The 19,029-nt window shown below is 39.4% G+C and overlaps 1 protein-coding gene across 20 annotated transcripts in view; it reads left to right on the top strand.

The window, feature by feature from the left end:
- Nucleotides 1–19,029, top strand: part of PLEKHA7 (pleckstrin homology domain containing A7) — a 149,422-nt gene that overhangs the window by 77,515 nt on the left and 52,878 nt on the right. For 12 of the 20 annotated variants that reach the window (XM_080595777.1, XM_080595773.1, XM_080595774.1 and 9 more), the window contains 2 exons: nucleotides 9,511–9,594; nucleotides 17,558–17,669. In XM_080595777.1, the coding sequence (XP_080451903.1) occupies nucleotides 9,511–9,594; nucleotides 17,558–17,669 (196 nt within the window). Of the gene's footprint in view, nucleotides 1–2,386; nucleotides 2,435–3,704; nucleotides 3,805–9,510; nucleotides 9,595–17,557; nucleotides 17,670–19,029 lie in introns of those variants that run through there. The other 8 variants (XM_080595771.1, XM_080595778.1, XM_080595775.1 and 5 more) reach the window with 3 other exon arrangements.

The raw sequence follows: 19,029 nt of genomic DNA, 5'->3' as shown, positions 1-19,029 counted from the left end.
ATAGACATAAAATATACTAAATTCAGCACCAATACATTATGCCAACAGTATAAATTGTTATTAATTTGTTATAGGTTATATTGTGACTCAACGTGCTTTGATTACATAGCAGTGGGTTTGAGGGTTGGGGAGGAAACAATGCTTGACCAAAAATAATTCATTCTCTTTCTTTGGGTTTATTTTGTTGGTTTATGTTTAGTAAAGGAAATTCTGGCATTGCATACACCAAAATAGTTCATTTTCAAAACAATTTACTTGGGTTTCTGCATCAAATAAAGTGGTGAGTATTAAAAACAGAAAAGTTTTACAGAGTTCAGAACTGTTTAGTATGTTGTTATAATTCCTTTTGCTAATGCTATTTTATTGGTTTGCTGGTTGTATAAAGTTTTATCTAGCATTAGTGTGTATATCTTAGCATATTTTCCATTGTATAGATGCCATAAAGACTGCTAGAATTTAATTCCATGGCAATATGTCTGTGATTGCTTGGAAGTGTCTCAGAATTTCTCTGCTTGTCTGACTGGGAGCCACTGAGCATTTCAACATCTCTGTAAGGGTGAGTTTGGTCTAGGTTATATTTTTGACTTGGTTTTACTGAAGTCCTGTAAACTCGTAGGGCTATAAATCTCTTTTTAATGCCAAAGAGCTTTTTGTTGAATTAAAAATACATTTCTGGATAATTTTATAAACTCTGTATAATCTAAAAAGAAAATCTTCCACATCTGTTTTACAGTTTTAATTCCTAAAATATTAATCTGGGATTAGTTTTAGGCTATGAAACATAATGTGTCTCTCGCTACGCAGTGGGGATATATTTGAGTAACGGTATGATGGAAACATTTGGGTAAATAACATTTTAGTACAGTTTTATCAGCTTTATAGCCTTGGCTTCAGAACCGTTTTCTATGAGGCATGAAAGACCACGATTAATACACAGTAACTTGTCATACTGTACCGATTGACTGAAATTTATGTGTTTTTTTTTTCTAAAGCGGTATTACTCTTTGACAGTGCACCCCTTTTTGTCATGCTTGAAGCCACATTGCACAGCGTGGCAGCTCTGAAGTGCTTTTCTCTTCTGACCAGCGGGACCCCTGCCCACCGCTCGTGCGTGCCCCACACGGGTCTGCTGCAGGCCAGGCTTCGGCCCTCACTGCCCCGGCTCATGAGCCTTCTGTCGGTATAAATCCAGAGAAATTCGGCTCTGGGTTCATACAGGATCACGTATGACTTGTGCCAGGGGCCTATGAACTGATACTAGAGTCATGGCTTTCGTATGTCAGAGTATTTCAGTTCTGTGTGTGCCAGGCCTCTGGAGACAGGAGGGTAAATAACCAGTGTCTGTCCAACTCAGCTCTGGAGAGTGGGCCTGACAGGATTCCTCAGTGTGCCCTTGTTACCTGAGGCAAGATGTTCTTTTATTACCAGTCTTCTCCCAAGCAAAAGCTTGATGTGCCTTGCAGGAGTACTGCGGTCCCCTTTATACTTAAGATTTGATAGGGGAAAAATTCTTTTCTTCTCCAAATGCATTTACATCTGGAGGAGATGCAACATGTTTAATCCACCTGTGAGATGAATGAGGGTGGGGATGGAGGAATTCCTTTTAAACAGTCAAGAGTTAAACAAACCAAAGGAAGCAACTTCATTGCTGTCATTTTTTACGTTGTGGCTTAAGCTTGTCCTTAGAGTATATGTATAGAGATCGAAGCATTTCAGAATTAACCGCCAGACACGCTAGAACAGCTTGTTGCTAATGAAGGCACTTTCTGAAGTATATGTGCCAGTGAACACCACAAGCCAACCCACAAGAATAGGTGTGTGCTGTGAGAACTGTGGTTTGTTCCTATTAAACTGTACTTCGGGGAATGTGACGCTCATATCCTTGTTTATTCTTCAGCCTGATGTCTGAAGGAGATGGAGTTTGTAGGATTGCCTTTCATGCCTCAAGACGGCTGTCAAGTGGCAGAGAACAGGGGTGGGGATGGAGAAGGGAGTGAGACAAAGCCATGAGCATTTTGTATGTCCTTAACTACAGGGAAAACTTCGGCAGGGACATGTGCCCTACTAGATAAAAAGCACGTAGCCACAGGAACCCAGGCTGAATAAATTTTCATCTTTCATGGAATTTGTATTGGAAGAAATTAAATGGACTCAAATCGGTGTCAGCTGTGAGGTCAGACCAGCTTGCTCAGCTCTTCCTGCATTCTGGGCTTGGTTGAGAACTTCCAAGGGCAGAGACTGCGCAGCCCATGTGGGCAACCCATGCCAGTGCCCTGCCATCTGCTCCATCCATCTTTGTATCCTTGAGGTGAAAAAGTTTCTCCTACGTGTAGCCTGAACTTCTTTTGGTTCAATGTATGCCTGTTTTCTCCTGCTCTCCTGTCAGGCACTGCTGTGAAGAGCCTTCCCACCGTCTCCTTGCAGAAGGCCGCTGGTAGGTCCCCTTGAAGCTGTCTTTCTCCAGGCCGAACAAGCCTGGCTCCCTCAGCCTCTCCTCGCAGGTCAGGTGCTCCTGAACATCTTGCTGCCCCTCTGCTAAATCTGCTTCGGTTTGTTGATGTCTTTCCTGTAGTGGGGTCTGAAATTGAATGCAGTACCCTAGGCTGTATCTTTGAGAGAAGTTCATTGATAACAGCTATAATTCTTTAATCCTGTTCTGAACTCTTGTGATTGTGTAAGAAAACAGTATTTGAGTAAAGCTTCGTTCTTCTGATACAGGTTATGGATAAAGCGTTTCCATGCTATGGAGGGAGGAGAAGGGCAATGTCTTTCTGCAGTCTGTCTGAGGTCACACACAGCAGCCAAGCAAGGCCTCTTAATCTGCAGTGTTGTCCTCTGACGGTTGCTTAGTCACATTATGCATTAAAATCAATATATCAGAAGTGGGCAAGACTTAAGTTGAAATCTCTGTTCAACATAAAAAGCTGGCAATGAGCAACCTGTGTTTCTCTCTACGTGTTTCTTTTATTGTGGAAGGACTGGTTTATAGCAGCATTTTGTGTATAACTATTCTGCAGCTTGACTACTGAAATACGGTTGTGTCATGTCTGTATAGTTTTCTTATGTATGACAGCCTATCGGACAAGTACTGCTTCATGTATGGTATAGAATTTACTAGTGATAAAAGGTGCTGCTTCCCTGTCACATCAATGACCCCAGTACAAAACAACCAACCAACAACAACAACAAAACAAATCCATGCTTCCCAAAAATATTTGACTAAAAGAATACTTGCCTCCTAGGATGAGCATCCATTTTCAGAGTTTCTGAATCTAATTGGACAATTGGGACCATTTGTAGGAAGGAGGGATGAAAATTAAACCCAGAGGAGCCAGTTATCTACATCATTGAAGAAACAGCTGTGCCAGCATTGGAGATGATGACTGGAAGAAATACATTTATATACATTTTTATAGATCAATATTCATCTCATAGATACACATTTATATGCACATATGTTTGTGTACGTGTATGCATTCAAATATATATATGCATATATCATTGATACATGTATTTAACTGTTGAACCTACTCCTGTTTCCATTTCAGACTTTCAAAATTTGCCGTAGATGTTCACATGGTCTCTGTAAAGTACTGTACAATCAATTAGGTCTGCTGCTCTCATCGTGATATTGCTGACATTTCATTGTCACTCTTTGTCACTCATTGTCAAAACTCTTCTGTTTAGGTCACAAGGTTCCGAATTCATTTAGATATTTTTGAAGGTACTACATTTTGTTTGTGGAGACATCACCTGACTAACTTCAAATACTTGAGTGGGAAAGAAAGAAAGGAACAGTCCTAAGTGAGTTACAAGCCTGAATTATTAAGATGATGTGATATAATAAGGCGGTCTTTTGCTTTTCTAATTTTATTTTGGTATGATCAGAGAGTGTTTTTTTTTTCGCTGAAATTTTGAAGGCAAGGAGTGTAGTTTTTCTAAAACTGGGAAAGTAAAGAAATAAAATCAGATTTGACTTTTCAGGAATGCCCCCTTTTCTGAGGATTTTCTTCTCTTAAAAACTTTAGCTAGCATACTTTTTTTTCAAATACAAAGAAAAGTGGGAATAAGTGATACAATCTGATGTCATGCAAGTGATCCCCTTACCTGTCTTTGGGCTTTTGTGTTCGTTGTAGTCGCAGACAGAGCTGCTCAGGCTAGTTACAGAACTGTGTTCTGACTAACAGCTAAAAGCTTGTGATGTTCTAAGGAGGATATGAGATTTGAGAGAATCGCGTTTACTCTGTGATTCTTCCCTAAAAGTTAATGGTCTAAGATGTTAGTTAAACTATCCTATGATTCTATAGGAGAGGGTGATGGTTTTGACCTTATTAAATCTACTGGACATTGATTTCAGTGGACCAAGGATTTTACTGCTACTCTGAAGAGGCACCTAGCTATTTTAAACTAAAATCCTGAAAAGATGTTTGTGGTGTGCGTCTAGCTTGTAGTAGTGGGTACTATTGGTATTGATTAAAATTCTTCTAAATTATGTCAGTATTACACTGCATTTTTCTTAGAAGAATATTCTTCACAGAACTTCTGTGGCACCGATTTTCTTGGAATGTCTTAGATTTTCTTTCCAACCAATTCTCAAAGCTGAAATGAAAATAAAAACCCCTCAGCAGTGCTTAAGCTGTTTTGAAATTATTTGTGTATTTCAGCAATACGTTATGAAATAAAGCAACCCATACCTGAGTGGTTGCCTGGTTAGATACAAGCACTTGATCCTTTTGGAGAACTCACTCTCACTGCAGACCAGCAGCTCTTCACCACTCAAGTTCTTCTGTCAGCTGCCCCCACAGCAGGGTCTCCCTTAGAAGCGCAGGTGCTCACCCCTAACTCTCACTGCCATTTGGGACTTTCAGCGTAAAGTTGTTGGTGCTTGTGTGGTCTTGAAGATAAGCATAACGGAGTCGGCCAGCAGGAGAAGTAAATATCACAGAAATGGCTTGTAATAATTTATAGGGTAGTCCATTCAATGACAGCATGAATTACTTTTGCAATCTGTGCATTTGTTGTTAAGGTGATGAGGTAGACTCGATCAGTAGTTGATTCACACATTTCAAGATTCATCTGTCTGGGCATTTAAATTACTCTAGAGGCAATATATAAACTTGCTTGACTTCAAATGCAAGGTCATCAACATAAGTCATGGCCAAAAGTTAATTATTAAAATCTGGCTTCACTTCAAATACAAAATGAACTGAAAGATAAAAATAGGTGAAGTTGTGTTGATTATCACTGAGCTGGGAAAAGGGCCTGCCCTTGTGAATTACATTGCAGGACTGGAAACTATTGCAGTTGTGAGGTTTTTCAGTATTTAAATTGGTTAAATTTCAGAATACTATAGGTTACGTTAGTGCAAACAAATAGTAGGCAATGCTAAATTTGCAGACTTATTTAATCAGTAATACTTGAGAAATCTCGTAGGCTGTACTCTGATGGCAAGCAGCAAGGTGTCAGCAAAGGCTATCGGGCTGTCACGCTCCCACCCCCCAGGAGGATGATAAATGGCATTCAGGTTGCAGGAGGTTTGCTGGTTCCAGCCCTTAGCCCAGGGCCAGCTTGGAGGTTATGTTGTGCGTTCAAGCAGCCAACTTGCAAATGTGGCTAATATTAGCCAGATGAGTGAGTGGTAGATATAGCTTGAAGGCCTCGAGTCTTTCTGAACTGCTATAGTACATCGGTCTTAAGAAATGTAGTGGGTTGCTATCGGTTCTTACGTGTGTAAATGTTGTGTAAACTAAAATGTTAAAGGACGATGGCTAACAAAAATACCACGACTGAATCACGCAGCCTGAAAGTTTAGCATTTTGAATGTGCGGCAGTGTGCTAATGCAGATCACGGGGCCTTCAGAGCTCCCACGGCAAAGTGTCAGAAGCTTTCCCCCGTTTTGTCAGGGGTATCAGGTCTTCCTCTGGAGAAAAAGGGAAAAAAGGGGCATGAAGAGTGACAGCAGCATATCATGTGTCCTTTTATTAAGGCTCGCTTGTTGTGCCTGTTACACACGGTAGATTTCTGGACAACAGAAACTTAGCAATTGCTATCTGGAGGAGATGCAGGTGGTGAACTGCCGGGAGGCTTGGTTAGCCTGTGTGTCTGAAGAGCAGCTGTGCCAGGGCTTTTCTTCACGTGTGCTTGGGAACAAGGAACAGTTTTCACTGTGCGGAGTCACTAGGTCACTGTCCCCAGCGATGTTACTGTTCTCACTGGCACGTAAGCAGAGAAGTCACTGTTAAGCGAATGGCTGAAAAACATGAACACGAGAAATACTGTGATCTAAGTCTGAAAATCTAATACCAGTTCGGGTTTTATTTCATTCTAATGAGAGAGGTACTGCTAATATGCCTGGGCCGCATCTATTTAAACACTGGGAAAAGGTTCACAGGGACTGTAAGAACTGGATGATATTTGCAGAGGAGGGAGCAGCAGAGAGTGACAGAACGGAATAACTTGGGTGGGAAAGGAACTTCAGGACCCCTTCAGATCCGGCCCCTCCTGTGCAAAGCAGCTTCAAAGATGGAACCAACCTAGAAGTTTGATGAGATTGCTCGGGGCCTTCTCTGGCCACGTTTTGAGTATTTCCAAGGACGGAGATTCCACAGCCTTGCTAGGCAACCTCTTCCAGTGTCTGACTGCTCTCATTGTGGGCAAAAATCTCCTTGCTCTCTAATTCCTTGTTGCAAGGCATTAGCCATCTGTTGTATAGATTGTTTTGAACGGTATTGCTTATTCTTAATGGGACCTATGAGGCAAAACATTTAAATTCTTACTTTTCAAATTCAAATAAAGCACTGTGTTCCGCAGAACTGCCTGTGGTGCTGTTTCTCTCCTCCTAGTCAAGTGCTGAGTATTGAACTTGCAGATTTGCAGAAAGTTTTGGCCTGGTTTGTGTCTTTGTCTGTGAAATTACTAACCGCTTTCTCTAAGAACATAGCTGTGCTTCTGTTTCTCTGCTCTTCTCGTTCAAAATGGAAAACTATTCCAAAATGCAGTTGCTCAAATACTGAAGAGGTGTTTGCTTTGCAGCTGAAACTTTTATCTTTAGCAAGTAGTATTTAGTCTATTACTAATGAACTTGCTCTATAATTACAGCAACAGAACCAATTCCTATTCCAAAGGCCTGGAGAATTTATTTCAGGGGAAATAATAGAAGTTGTGTAAAAGTGCAAGTATGGTATAATGGATAACTTCATTTCCCAAATTACCCTGGAGCACTTCTGGAATAGAGTCCTTTTTCTTAGTCTTAATTATAGAGTTATTAATGACTAAAAGCCTGCAGATGAAAACTTGTTGACAGTTTGTCAGCCTCTAGAGAATAAAGCTGACAATGTACTTTCGTTCTTACGGCTGACAATGTAATTGCGTTTCTGGTTGTACTCCTAGCCTACGTATCAAAGGTTAAGCGGACTGCTTCGGTCCTGATTTGAAAGGAAATGCTCTCAGCGTAAAACTGTTTGGACTGTGTGATGAAAACGGAACTTAATTGTTACTGTTATAGTTTATTTATTAATTTCTTTGAAGACATCTGCAAGTTCATATTCCTTTCTTGGGGCGTATACCCAGACCTAGAATACAAACTGAGGTTAAAGTGCTGCCTCTTCAGAAAACGATGCTTCTCAATCCTCTTAGGAGAAAAAGACCATGGCTTCTTTGTAGATATTTGCACTGCAGGGTTACTGTAACTGCTTTCTCCCCACCTCTGGTTTCAGGAGCAAGCTGAGGAGGTAGAAACTGACAACTTCTGTCACACAGCCACCTCTACAGCAGAGGTTGGCTCTCGCCAGCCTGGGCAATGAACGCTGTCGCTGCTGTGCTGGGTGGCGTGTGGCCTGATATGTTGGTCGCAGCTTGTACTGGCTCTAAGGCTAGAATTTTTGTTAGAGCTGGGGCTTGGAAAAGTCCTTTTGGTGCAATATAAGTTGTCACTGCTCTCGTTTTATCACTGATGTTTATTATATTAGTCCCTTATTTATGGTATTCTGTAGCAAGGCAGATTGGAAGAGGGGTGAAAGGTTTACAGTACAGACAGCATCCTCTGCCGCTCATGGTTTAAGTGAGACTTTGTGGGAGCAGGTATCAGTAAGAACTGAGAGGAGACTCAACTGCATATTTTTTTAATCCAGGCACATCCTGAGCTATTGACATTTGAAAGTTATATTTGCGTGAGCTGTTTGATTTTCAGCTGTCTTGTATGCTGTAGAAAGGCTGTAACCTTTTTGGAATTTGTTTATTCTGAAACCCGAGAATACTTCCTTATACCCTATTCTGTTTCTGGGTGGACATCCTGCTATGCTAGACTACTAGGTCAAATCTGTAAGACCTGAAATGGCTGGTCATTACAGGAGAGGAAAAAAAACACACTTTAAAACAGAAGAATGGAGAAGTATTTGTTTTTGAATCTTTGAGGTATAAATCATTTAACAGCCTTACTTTTTTATAGTTTTGTTTTATTGTTTTTTGTTAACATTTTGCTGCATTTGATGGGAATTCTGCTTTGGGATATTGTTGATATTGTTTACCTAAACGTTGTTAACAACTAGCATAGAAATTCAGAACATTAAATAAGTGAACTGGTTCATTACTTGTTCATTCTAAGGCTCTCTAGCAGTGAGTCAGTGACAGTCTTTGTAATTAGGAAATAAGATCTTAAATATCATATTTCTTTAAGATTTGTAATTTGTATATGTCTCCCACTGGGAGGTAGAAAGACAACCAGTTTATCTTGAAATAAACTTTCTTCACTCCACATTCTTGCATTATATGAGTACAGTTATCCAGGTAGATAAAGTAATTGCCTTTAATGGACAGTAATAATTTATAAAGGGTGGTAAAACACGTAGATAGTACTCTGAGGGGGGAAGATTGATTAAAAAAAAAAAACACAATTTAAATTCAACTCAGCTGAAATACTAAGTTATGTTGCTTTATGTAGGCTATGCACCTAAACAGTTAAGGTTAAAAATAATCTTGTGTGTAGAGGTACAAAGAAAAAGCACTGAAGATATACTAGGGAGGAAAAAAACATCTAATAAATGGCTTCCGCAAAACATCTCTCAGTGATCTCATTAAATATTACAAATTGTGTGGGACTGTGAACTGTCCAGCGGCATTTTAACTTATTTGACTAGTTTGCTGGGTGAAATTTACAGAAATATGAATCAATAATTTATGTTGTGTAGATTATATGTTAGTGTTTAAATAATAAAGTAATAGTCAGGTATAAATATTCATAAATGCAAGTGCGTCTCCCTAACTAAGCTTTGTAACTAGTTTACTTTTAAAACATTAACCTCCTTAATAATTAAAAGATACAGTATGCCATTGGCAGTCAACAAGAATGCAGCAAGAAGCTTGAAAAGTACCTAAGAGATACGCTAGAGTAGCAGAAGCCAAGTGTCAATATAAAACGTTCTGTGTTTTTAGGTATCATTGGTATATTTTACTGAGTTTAGCACTTCAATATTAATTTTTTTTTCTTTTTTTTCTTTTTGTTTTCCTTTCAGCCATAATCAGCAGACCACGTCATTTAGACATCCTGTGACAGGACAGGTTTCTCCAGAAAATATTGAATTTATTTTGCATGAAGAGTAAGTAGTTCTATACCTATGGCAAGAGATCTAAAATAATAACACATTTAATTACAGTGGTTTAGTAGTTTGACAATTCTTCTGGTACTGTAGCAAAAATGTCATAAAGCTTGATGCTTAAAAATGTAATTCTCATTGAGATAACATGTTTTTGAGTCTAGCACTGTTCCACATCAGGGCTGGAGAGGAAAACTCCACCAGTTCTTTATTTAAGGAAAAAGAAAAAAGAAGCATTTAAATAGAATATTTACATAAATTGTCATTGTTTATGTGTCACACATACATAACAAAGCTTTCACATCTTTGCAGGAAACTGAAAGGTTTGTACTGAAACTGAAATACACAGAAATATTACTATTTTATGTTGTAATTCATTGCTTTTCTTACGTTTTAGTTTTTCTACGTTGATTGTGTCTTTGGACTGTTTTTTGTTCAAAAATTTTTGTCCATTCATTCTTCAATTTATTCTAGAGAAATAAAATCACATATATTTTCAATGTATTTCCTACTCCTGTCATCCATGCTGCATATTAGGTTGGAATAGGTAGGAGATCCTGAAATCCCTTCTGTAGCTGGATGGCTGGGTATCCCTTCAGTGCTACGTCACTTCTAAAACTACCCCAAAGAGCAAGAGGCAGAGGACAACACCAGATATCTTTCCCCGTTCCAGCCTCGTCTTACAACACTGTTTCAGCAGCCTCCAGCCCTCAGGTGCCCCTCTTCACACATGACAGAGCCCAGACACCGTGTTGCAACACCCCGCACGTGGTGGTTTGTAAGGTTGCCCTCACGATTTTGAGCACTTTATATTTCAAATTATGTGGCATTTTAATCCGCTTTACATTTAATTTAAAGCAGTATTGCATTAAGGGTGGTGAGGTGGTATTGAATTCACAGGCCTAGAGAAGGGCCTCATGAGGCTCCCAGGAGATTGAGGCTTTTGTGGCAATGCCTTCTGCTGCGGACCAGGAGGGGAAAGAAGAGGTAGAGCATGACGATACAGCTTTCTGCTCAGGGCTTCTGATACAGCCCTGAGAAGTGCCTGGTTTAATGGTTTTAAAAAAAGCCAAGCACTATACAAGCTTCTCACCCAAAAGCCCAAAGCAAATCCAAGGGCCAATCCTATGTTAAGGCCCATGCTAAGAACCAGCACAAAGTAGAATGGCGGCCACATTTTGCTGTGATTAGGTGTAAAGAGTGTGGAAATGCTGCTGGGCCGGAGGCCACCCCAAGTGTTCAGAGGTATGTGTGTGGCTTGCTGCTCAGGAGGGGGGTGGCTTGTTACAGGCATGCAAACGAGCTGTTCCCAGTCATTTAGCGAGGAGAACAGGTATCTTGCAATGAGCAAATCTCCAAGGCAATGTAGACAACAGCCACTGTCCATCTGTGATCTGGCTTCCAGCCATTAATAGATATTTAATCTGCTGGACAGTTTCAATCAAATTTAGGATGGAGAAAATTCATACACGTGTCAAGGAGAGTAGGTGTTTGGACAGAACTCCTTGGAGCGCTTCCCTCGGTTACACACGCTTCCTTGGGTTGTTTCTGGTTTTGTAATTGCGGTAGCAGAAAAAATGCTATAAGAATTGAAAGACTAACTGGCTGATGGCATGTGGTTTTATTGATCTTCTGTATATATCAGAAGCATTTTTAGAAGAGAAATTGAGGTGTTTATTTGGAGGGCAAACAGATGAGCAGGCATAACTTGTCATCTGCAGACTTCAATTACTCATACTGAGATGATATCAAAAGCAGAAAAAAAAACTTGCAATGCAGTAGAATTAATAGAGACAAGTGGTTTTTATTCCAAGTGAAGAGGGAATGACCGGAGGGATATAGAGAGGGGTATGTGTTTGTAGTAACTACTCAGGAAACGGTCTTTGCAAGAACGTTTTTCTGAGCTTTGTTATTGGTCTGAAGTACAAGCAGAGTGTTTTTAACATTGGATATTTTTAACATACCAGTTAAAATTGCTCAAAGGATGACATTAAGTGCCTGAGATGCTCTGATTTCCTTAGTTTTGTACTTCTGCTTGCAGCAGTGTAGGTTTTATACAGACGCTGTTCCTCACCATCACGTCTGAGTTTCTGGCAGATGACACTGTTGACATACGTGGATGTCTCTGCTGAAATCAAGGGAGCTGTCAGCACCTCTCTGTCTTTCGATGTAGGAATTGTAATGGGGCTGGGTGACACTTTCGGTTCTTTTCTGTCAGGCATCCAGGATTTGTACGGAATCAGTGTTGTAGGTTGTATATTAGTTTGGAATCAGTGTGGTAGATCGTATCCTGTAATGAAATTAATTTCACAGACAGGACGCAGTCGAAAAGGTAGTCCCTGGGTTTGCATGATCTGTGGAAACTGTTTCCATTGTAAGATCCTTTTGACCAAGAGTACTTTCTCTTCTACGTACAAGTTTCTTTTTTATTCTGTAGCTCAAGCATTCTGACTGAAGTAGCAGCTCTCTTAAGGGTTTCTTATACATCAGTTTCTTCTTCAGTGCTGTTGTGACATGATTTATTACTTAAAGGTTGATTTTAATTTCAGATTAGGGCCAAAGTCAGGAGTCAACTAGGACTAGTGGGGAGACCTAGGCACAAACTTGTTCAAGTTGCAACAAACATATCTGTTCAGAGGACACATTTAACATCAAGAAAGTAATTTACAGTAATCTAGAGATGATGAATGTATGGACTGTTCAGGCCATTTCTTATCCGGGAAGCAATGTACTGGAAAAAAGATTTGAAAAGAAGAGTTTTGGGAAATGGTGAATGATTTCATCCTAATGTACTTACGATCGGTTATGAACCAGAAGCCCTTGTCTCACTTGATCAAATGAGAACAGGAATGCTTTCAGTAGAAGGTTGATACTGTGCCTCAGTAGTGTTTTCCAAGGCATTTCGCCTTTTAAGCAATATCACATCAGTCTCGATGCTTAAGCCAAACTCCAGTTTTCTCACATCCATTGTAATTGGAAGACAAACACAAAGAGTATTGCTTGGAACCTGTAACTTTTAAGTTATGCTATCTTTTGATCCTTATGCTATTCCTGCTTCCTGAAGATATTTAGATTTTTATTATTATTAAAAGTAGTGATTAATGATTCCTTATTTCCTAACCCTTTCTTAGCTAAGACCACTGTCAAATCACCACCTCTCATTCTCAGGCTGCTGGACAGGCATCAGATCTAGCTTAAACCCATCATTATGTGTTTAGCACAAATACAGGCTGGGAGGAGAATGGATTGAGAGCAGCCCTGAGGAGAAGGACCTGGGGGTGTTGGTTGAGGAGATGCTTGGCATGAGCTGGCAATGTGCGCTTGCAGCCCAGAAAGCCACCCGTACCCTGGGCTGCTCCAAAAGCATTGTGGCCAGCAGGGCGAGGGAGGGGATTCTGCTCCTCTGCTCTGCTCCCATGGGACCCCACCTGGAGCCCTGCATTCAGCTCTGGGGTCCCCAGCACAAGAAGGATGTGGAAGTATTAGAATGAGTCCAGAGGAAGGCCACAAAGATGAAGCGCTTCTCCTGTGAAGACAGCCTGAGGGAGTTGGGGTTGTTCAGCCTGGAGAAGAGAAGGCTCGGCAGACCTTATAGGGGGCCTACAGGAAAGCTGGGGAGGCACTTTTTATCAGGAGTGTATTGATAGGACAAGGGGGAATGGTTTTAAACTAAAAGAGGGTAGGTTTGCATTAGATATTGGGAAAAAATTCTTTACTCTGAGGGTGGTGAGGCCCTGGCCCAGGCTGCCCAGAGAAGCTGTGGATGCCCCATCCCTGGAGGTGCTCAAGGCCAGGCTGGATGGGGCTTTGGGCAGCCTGGGCTGGTTGGAGGTGACCCTGCCCGTGGCAGGGGGTTGGAATTAGATGGTCCTTAAGGTCCCTTCGAACCCAAACCATAATTCTATGATCATTATATATGCATTTCTTTGAAAAACCTATGATAGAATTGCTTAGCATAGATGTGTGCATGCAATGTTTAGTTTTCTTCTCTATTATTTTTCTATAAATAGCAGTTCTTAACTTTATACAGGATGGAATAAGCAGGCACTTATAGGGACATATATAATTGCATCTGTTGCTAAACACTAGTAGTTGTGTATTAGAAATGTTACAGTATATTTGTGATAGAATTATGCTTGCAAATGAGAAAACAGTACGTTAAAGTTAAAAAGGATAAAACTTCAACATAAATGTAGAAATACACAAAATACATTATGCGTTTAATGCAATTACTGTTATCCTTTTTTGCCTGTTTTTTTGTGCAACTGATAAATCCTGTGGATTATCTTTGGAGAGAGAGACATCCTATTTTTTCTATTGCATATGGTTACTATAGCAGCAAAAATATCAGGTGGATAGACAGGAGGAAACCTAAGCAGCCCCAAAATAAACATCTGGCATGTTTACGTGTATAGAAATACAAAGACAGTTAATTTTTATCTAACCGAATAGGAGATTTATTAGTATGAGAACTAGATTAACATAATGTTATTTTGTTCCAACAAAATAAACTTTTTAAGTCACTGGTATGAACGTGGATCTTTTTAGTCGACTAATCTTTACGATCCTTTAGAGAAAAGGAGTTGCTTCTCTCATGAGTATCGCATTTTTCGATATGGACTACTGGTGTAAAATCCCCTTTTGTTCATTTTTTTTTAAAAAATAAACTAAATACTGGCCATGTGATTCTTTTAGGTAGTAAAATGTGATTTCTTTATAGACATCCCAGCATGGCTTAAGTAGAGCAGGGAGTTGCTAGACAGGAGATATATTATGTAGAGAGTTATTTTCAAGTATTTCATAAAGATTTACAAGGGACTGGAGCACCGAATGCACGCACTGCCATTTTGTGTGTGTATGCACACCCCTGGGGGAAGCAGCAAGAAAACTCTCCAGAACACAGACAAAACCCAGCACTGTGAAGACAAAATGCGGTATCTTGAATAACAAACATTATGAAACGTTTGGTAATAGTGATTCTGACCTAATGCTTCTGAATGCACAGGGTTAATGCTTTATTCACTTATTTATGAAGATAAATCTGTAAACACTGTTAAGACAGTCTTAACTCCATTAAGCATGTTGGGCTGTTGCAGGTAATTCCGTACATTCTCCATATTTTTCTTTTCAATTTAAAACAGACTGAGAATATTAATTAGCTATTAAGAGACTTGAGCTTGAGTTTGGTTTAATGCAAATCTGTTACAGTATTTTATAATTGAAATGCTACATTTGAATATTTTAAATTCATTGTCAATGCTGTTTTGTGTTTTCTGTTACATCTCAGGTACAAAAAGGTCGGATCACCAGTGTTTGCTACCAAAGGCATTGTTTTAGGGGAATAATAATGTTTTGTTGTGTGTTTTTTTTTTTCTGTTTCAGTAGACTTACTGTTCCTTGTGCTGGCTATGTGAGTTCTTCCATGGCAACAACCTTGCTCTTTTATTTTTTATATATTTTTTAATTCTGTTCTTTTTCCAGTTGAAGTTCATCATTAATCTTGGTACTGCAAATAAATGAAAGCTTTGTTTATTGACAGTGATTGTTTTCAGTAAGAAGTGGAAGAGAAATCACCAAATGGCAAAATTATCAGTTCTTTAAAACTGTGCACTTGTTGTTCTGTATTGCATTGCAGTTTTCTGGTAGTGCTAGTGATTTTCTGTTAGATCTTGTTAAATGTATAAAGCTTATCTTTTTATCTTTGTAGTTCTGAACCTTGTTCTGTTACTCCTTTTTTTTTTTTTTTAACTGCACAAAGCTTGACCTACTGTAAAACAGTATCTTGTTGAACAGCGGATATGCTTCAATTTGAGTTTATCTACTCTGATTTGTAATTAAAGGCATTCCTCTGGGGTAATTTATTTTTCCATATTAATGTTTTTATTGCAAAAATTAATTTCTAATATGTTAAAACTTTAGTTTTTATTCTTCATTTTTCTCTTTCCTGAGACAATTAGTGTGCTCTCTCTATATATGAAATAGGTACTCCATAAAATGAAGAGACATAATCTAGGCATATTGTCCACAGGCTTCCCAGCCTACAGATTTTCTGAATATGTATGTTAAGTGTTCCTTTCTCTGCCCTTCACCTCCTCCATCTTCCCTCCTTGCCCCAGTGAGTACCTGGACAATCAGTAACATGCAGTAAGTGACTCTCCTACCCAATAGCTTGTGGTCTGGAAATTGTAGAGAATCTAAAGGAAATATTAGGAAAAGGCAAGTACCTTGTTTTTGCAAGAAGAATGCAGACAGTGTAGCTTCGTGTTTACTACCTGTTCTGAAAGTTTATAGAGTGGAACCGTAACTGGTGAAAGTTGAGGCAAAAGCAGATGGTAATAAGACTGGCTGATCAACAGAAAGCATGGTCAGGCTGTGTTATATGCAGGAAGTGTCTTAATCTACTCCTTGCTGAGACTGGGGATTCCTAAAGCTGGTGAAATGCTAAAATAGGGTGCCCTATTAAATATGCTAAAAATGCTAAAAATAGGGTGCCTAGGAGGTAAGACAGATTGGCTCAAACTGAGCTGATGCAGCTCTCACACACTGGGGGCTGGTCTGGCATTTTTGGGACTTGCTGTAGTTTGTTCTCATATATGGGACCTGAATTTACGTACAAAAGCTAGAAAGAGAGAACTTAGGCCAGATAAGTGATGCGTAAGGGAAATTGGATTAAAGTTGTGGTATTACTTCCTGGCAAGCTTAATTTAAACTGTGGTCACAAATGGAAAAATGTGCTTCCTCTGACATCAACTATAAATGCTTTTGGAGAGGTAACTGTTCAGGTTTTAACTGAGATAGAGCAGTGGTGGCAAGCACCTTGTCCTCCTCAGTTAAGCCATGTATTGGTCTGCTGCAGCCAGCAACCTCTCTGGTCTTGTGAGTGAGACCACTCACAATTACTGGTCTCTGCCACATTGAGAATTTGGTTGAATTTTAGTGGCAGCAGCAAGAATGCTTGGTGTGGTTTGTATTATGTTTTGTTTTGGTTTAGTTTTGTTTGTTTGTTTTATTTTAAATGAATGCTTCAGTAACTTACTGAAAGGCAAAAAGGAGTTTATTTGTTAACAGTATTTTTTGGTGTGATTGTAGTGATACCTCCTAATGATTTGATGTTTCTAAAATATAATTCACTAAACTGCTCTTAATGATTTTTGGAAATACCACCTGTTGATTTAATTCACAAGCTTGGCTGCTGAGGCTTATGCTAACAATCCGCATGTGGAATTCCACCAGAGTCTGTACTTGCATTTGTCCTCCCGCTTCTTCATCTGGGCAGCTGTACTGAGTTCTTACTTGTCGAACAGGTTCTTACAGTAGGATTCATCTCACTATGATTTAAATGGGTATCTCTATCTGAGCTAGTTATCTAGATTTCTTGTATCCTAGTATGACTCGGAGGCTATTTCTAACAATATCTGCCATGAGTTTAATCATTTCACTTAAAAGATGTTCTTATTTTAACAATTTCTATTGTAGTGTGGCTTGTATTTTGGGTAGAATGAAAGATCAAACATTAGGGTGTCCACACTTTTAGTTTAAACAATAAATCTGTAATTGCAAAGTGTGCTGACTCCTACCCCTCCCTTCCCTCTACTGTCTCTTCCACACGTTTGTGGCCAAGCCTCTAGATTGGGCATAGTTCAGTTTCTGTGCATGAGCATTATCTTCTCTGAGTGCTCTTTGTTACATCTCGATTCTCTGTTGGGTTTGCAGTTTGGGAGGTTTCTGCCTCCTGATACATTGGCAAATACTAATTATTAGATGTCACTGACAGAATCTGCTTGAGAAATACCGGAAATCAAAATAATAGGGGTAGTGCAATGGAAGTGGGAAATGGGAAATGTTTGCCTTGTGTTTGACTCGCCTGTCATTCATTTGCTCACTGGGAGTCTTAAATATAAAAAGGCAAAGCTAAGTGTTCAAAAACCAATGTGCTTTATAGTATCTGTTTGTTTTTGTTTTCTAGACTAAATTCACCTATGTCCAAGCAACAAATAAACCAAAGACCTTCAAGCATGGTCAGCGAATCATCCACTGCAGTAACTATGTCTGCTGTTGATACAAAGCCTGGTTCTAAGGTAAAGGAAACAGACTGTTGTTTGAACTTGATGATTAGAACTTCGCTTGCCTTAAGGCCAATGCTATTTTAGTGTTGATTTTAATCGGTCCATGAATTAAACTAGAAGACTAGGACTTAACAAGGTACTTATGCATTTGAGTTTACTGTTTTTATGCTCATTGTCATTTTTTTAATGCCAGCATTAGAGAGAAAAGGTTCAGTTTTTCACTCTTAAAAATCAATTAACTTAATGGGGACCTGGTACTCTGCTTTGAGATGAGGAATTTTTCCAGTGATGCAGTTGGCTTTAAGTTATTTTTGATCACACTTTTGCCAGTAAGTGTGCACCCTTGTCACCTGCTCCTGCTGCTTTCCTTTGTCATGTAATTGCACTCATCTAATCAGGCTTTGCAAAACATAGAGAACGATAATGATGACTGGATACAACTTAGAGGCCCACCCACGAGAAAGAACTAATTCACAGGAAACATGAGAACTGCACAGCTAAATGTGATAGTAATGCTCTTTCCATCACAACTTGGAGAATATCCAGAATCTCCTCCCAAATCTTCAGCTGATCTGTTTCTGGTCTCTGCTGTTATTTTGTTTGCTGTCCAGTAGAAGTGTGCCAGTGTATGCTTCTGCCAGGCTGCTAGATGTGACATTCTTTTAAATACCCTACAGCTTTAGAATTCAAATAGACATCTTATAGAGGACTTGCTTGTACTTTCCTTCTCCACCAAATTTGTTTATATGAGATCCATCCAGCTGTGGACCCTTGATAAATACTTTAATTGAGTTTTAATTAGGACAGAGAACCATAGTCTTTCTCATATACACTTTGGTTCAGCATTGCATGTGTTTCCAAGCTTGAAAACACTCCCCATGTTCTGCAGAGTCAGAAGGAGATCTGTTAAATTCCTTCACAAACTACCATATCAGAATTAATTCAAGTTAACCAGCACCAAGAACAAAGGCTGTAAAGTGAATAACCGGTGTCCTCCATTTTGAGGTCGTTTTGTAGCATTCCAAGAGTAGATTTTAAGAACCTTTCCTCTATTTTCTAAACATTTTCCTCCATGAATTCTATAATCATTCTTTCTGAAGAGTGAGTTCCCAGACACAAAACTGGGAGACTGTCATGAAGCCAGAGGTACATTCTGTTTATCATGGCAAGTTTCCGTAGCTACCCATAGCTAGTTATTACCTTTCATGAAATGCTTTCACTATTTTGTCCTGCAAATGCTATCACAAAACTGACACTGTGTAGGTGTAGGGTTGGAATCCTGGCCAAATTCAAACTGATTTTTATAGAGAGCTATGTGCACTGGAATTGTACCAAATCAGAAAGTGTAGAAGCAGGTACAGGGCTTTCAGCT

Source organism: Anser brachyrhynchus (assembly GCF_964034855.1).
Source record: "Anser brachyrhynchus genome assembly, chromosome: 5".
In the NCBI taxonomy this organism is placed as follows: domain Eukaryota; kingdom Metazoa; phylum Chordata; class Aves; order Anseriformes; family Anatidae; genus Anser; species Anser brachyrhynchus.
The sequence above is the reverse complement of the archived record's forward strand: the minus strand, read 5'-3'. Positions and strand labels throughout refer to the sequence as shown.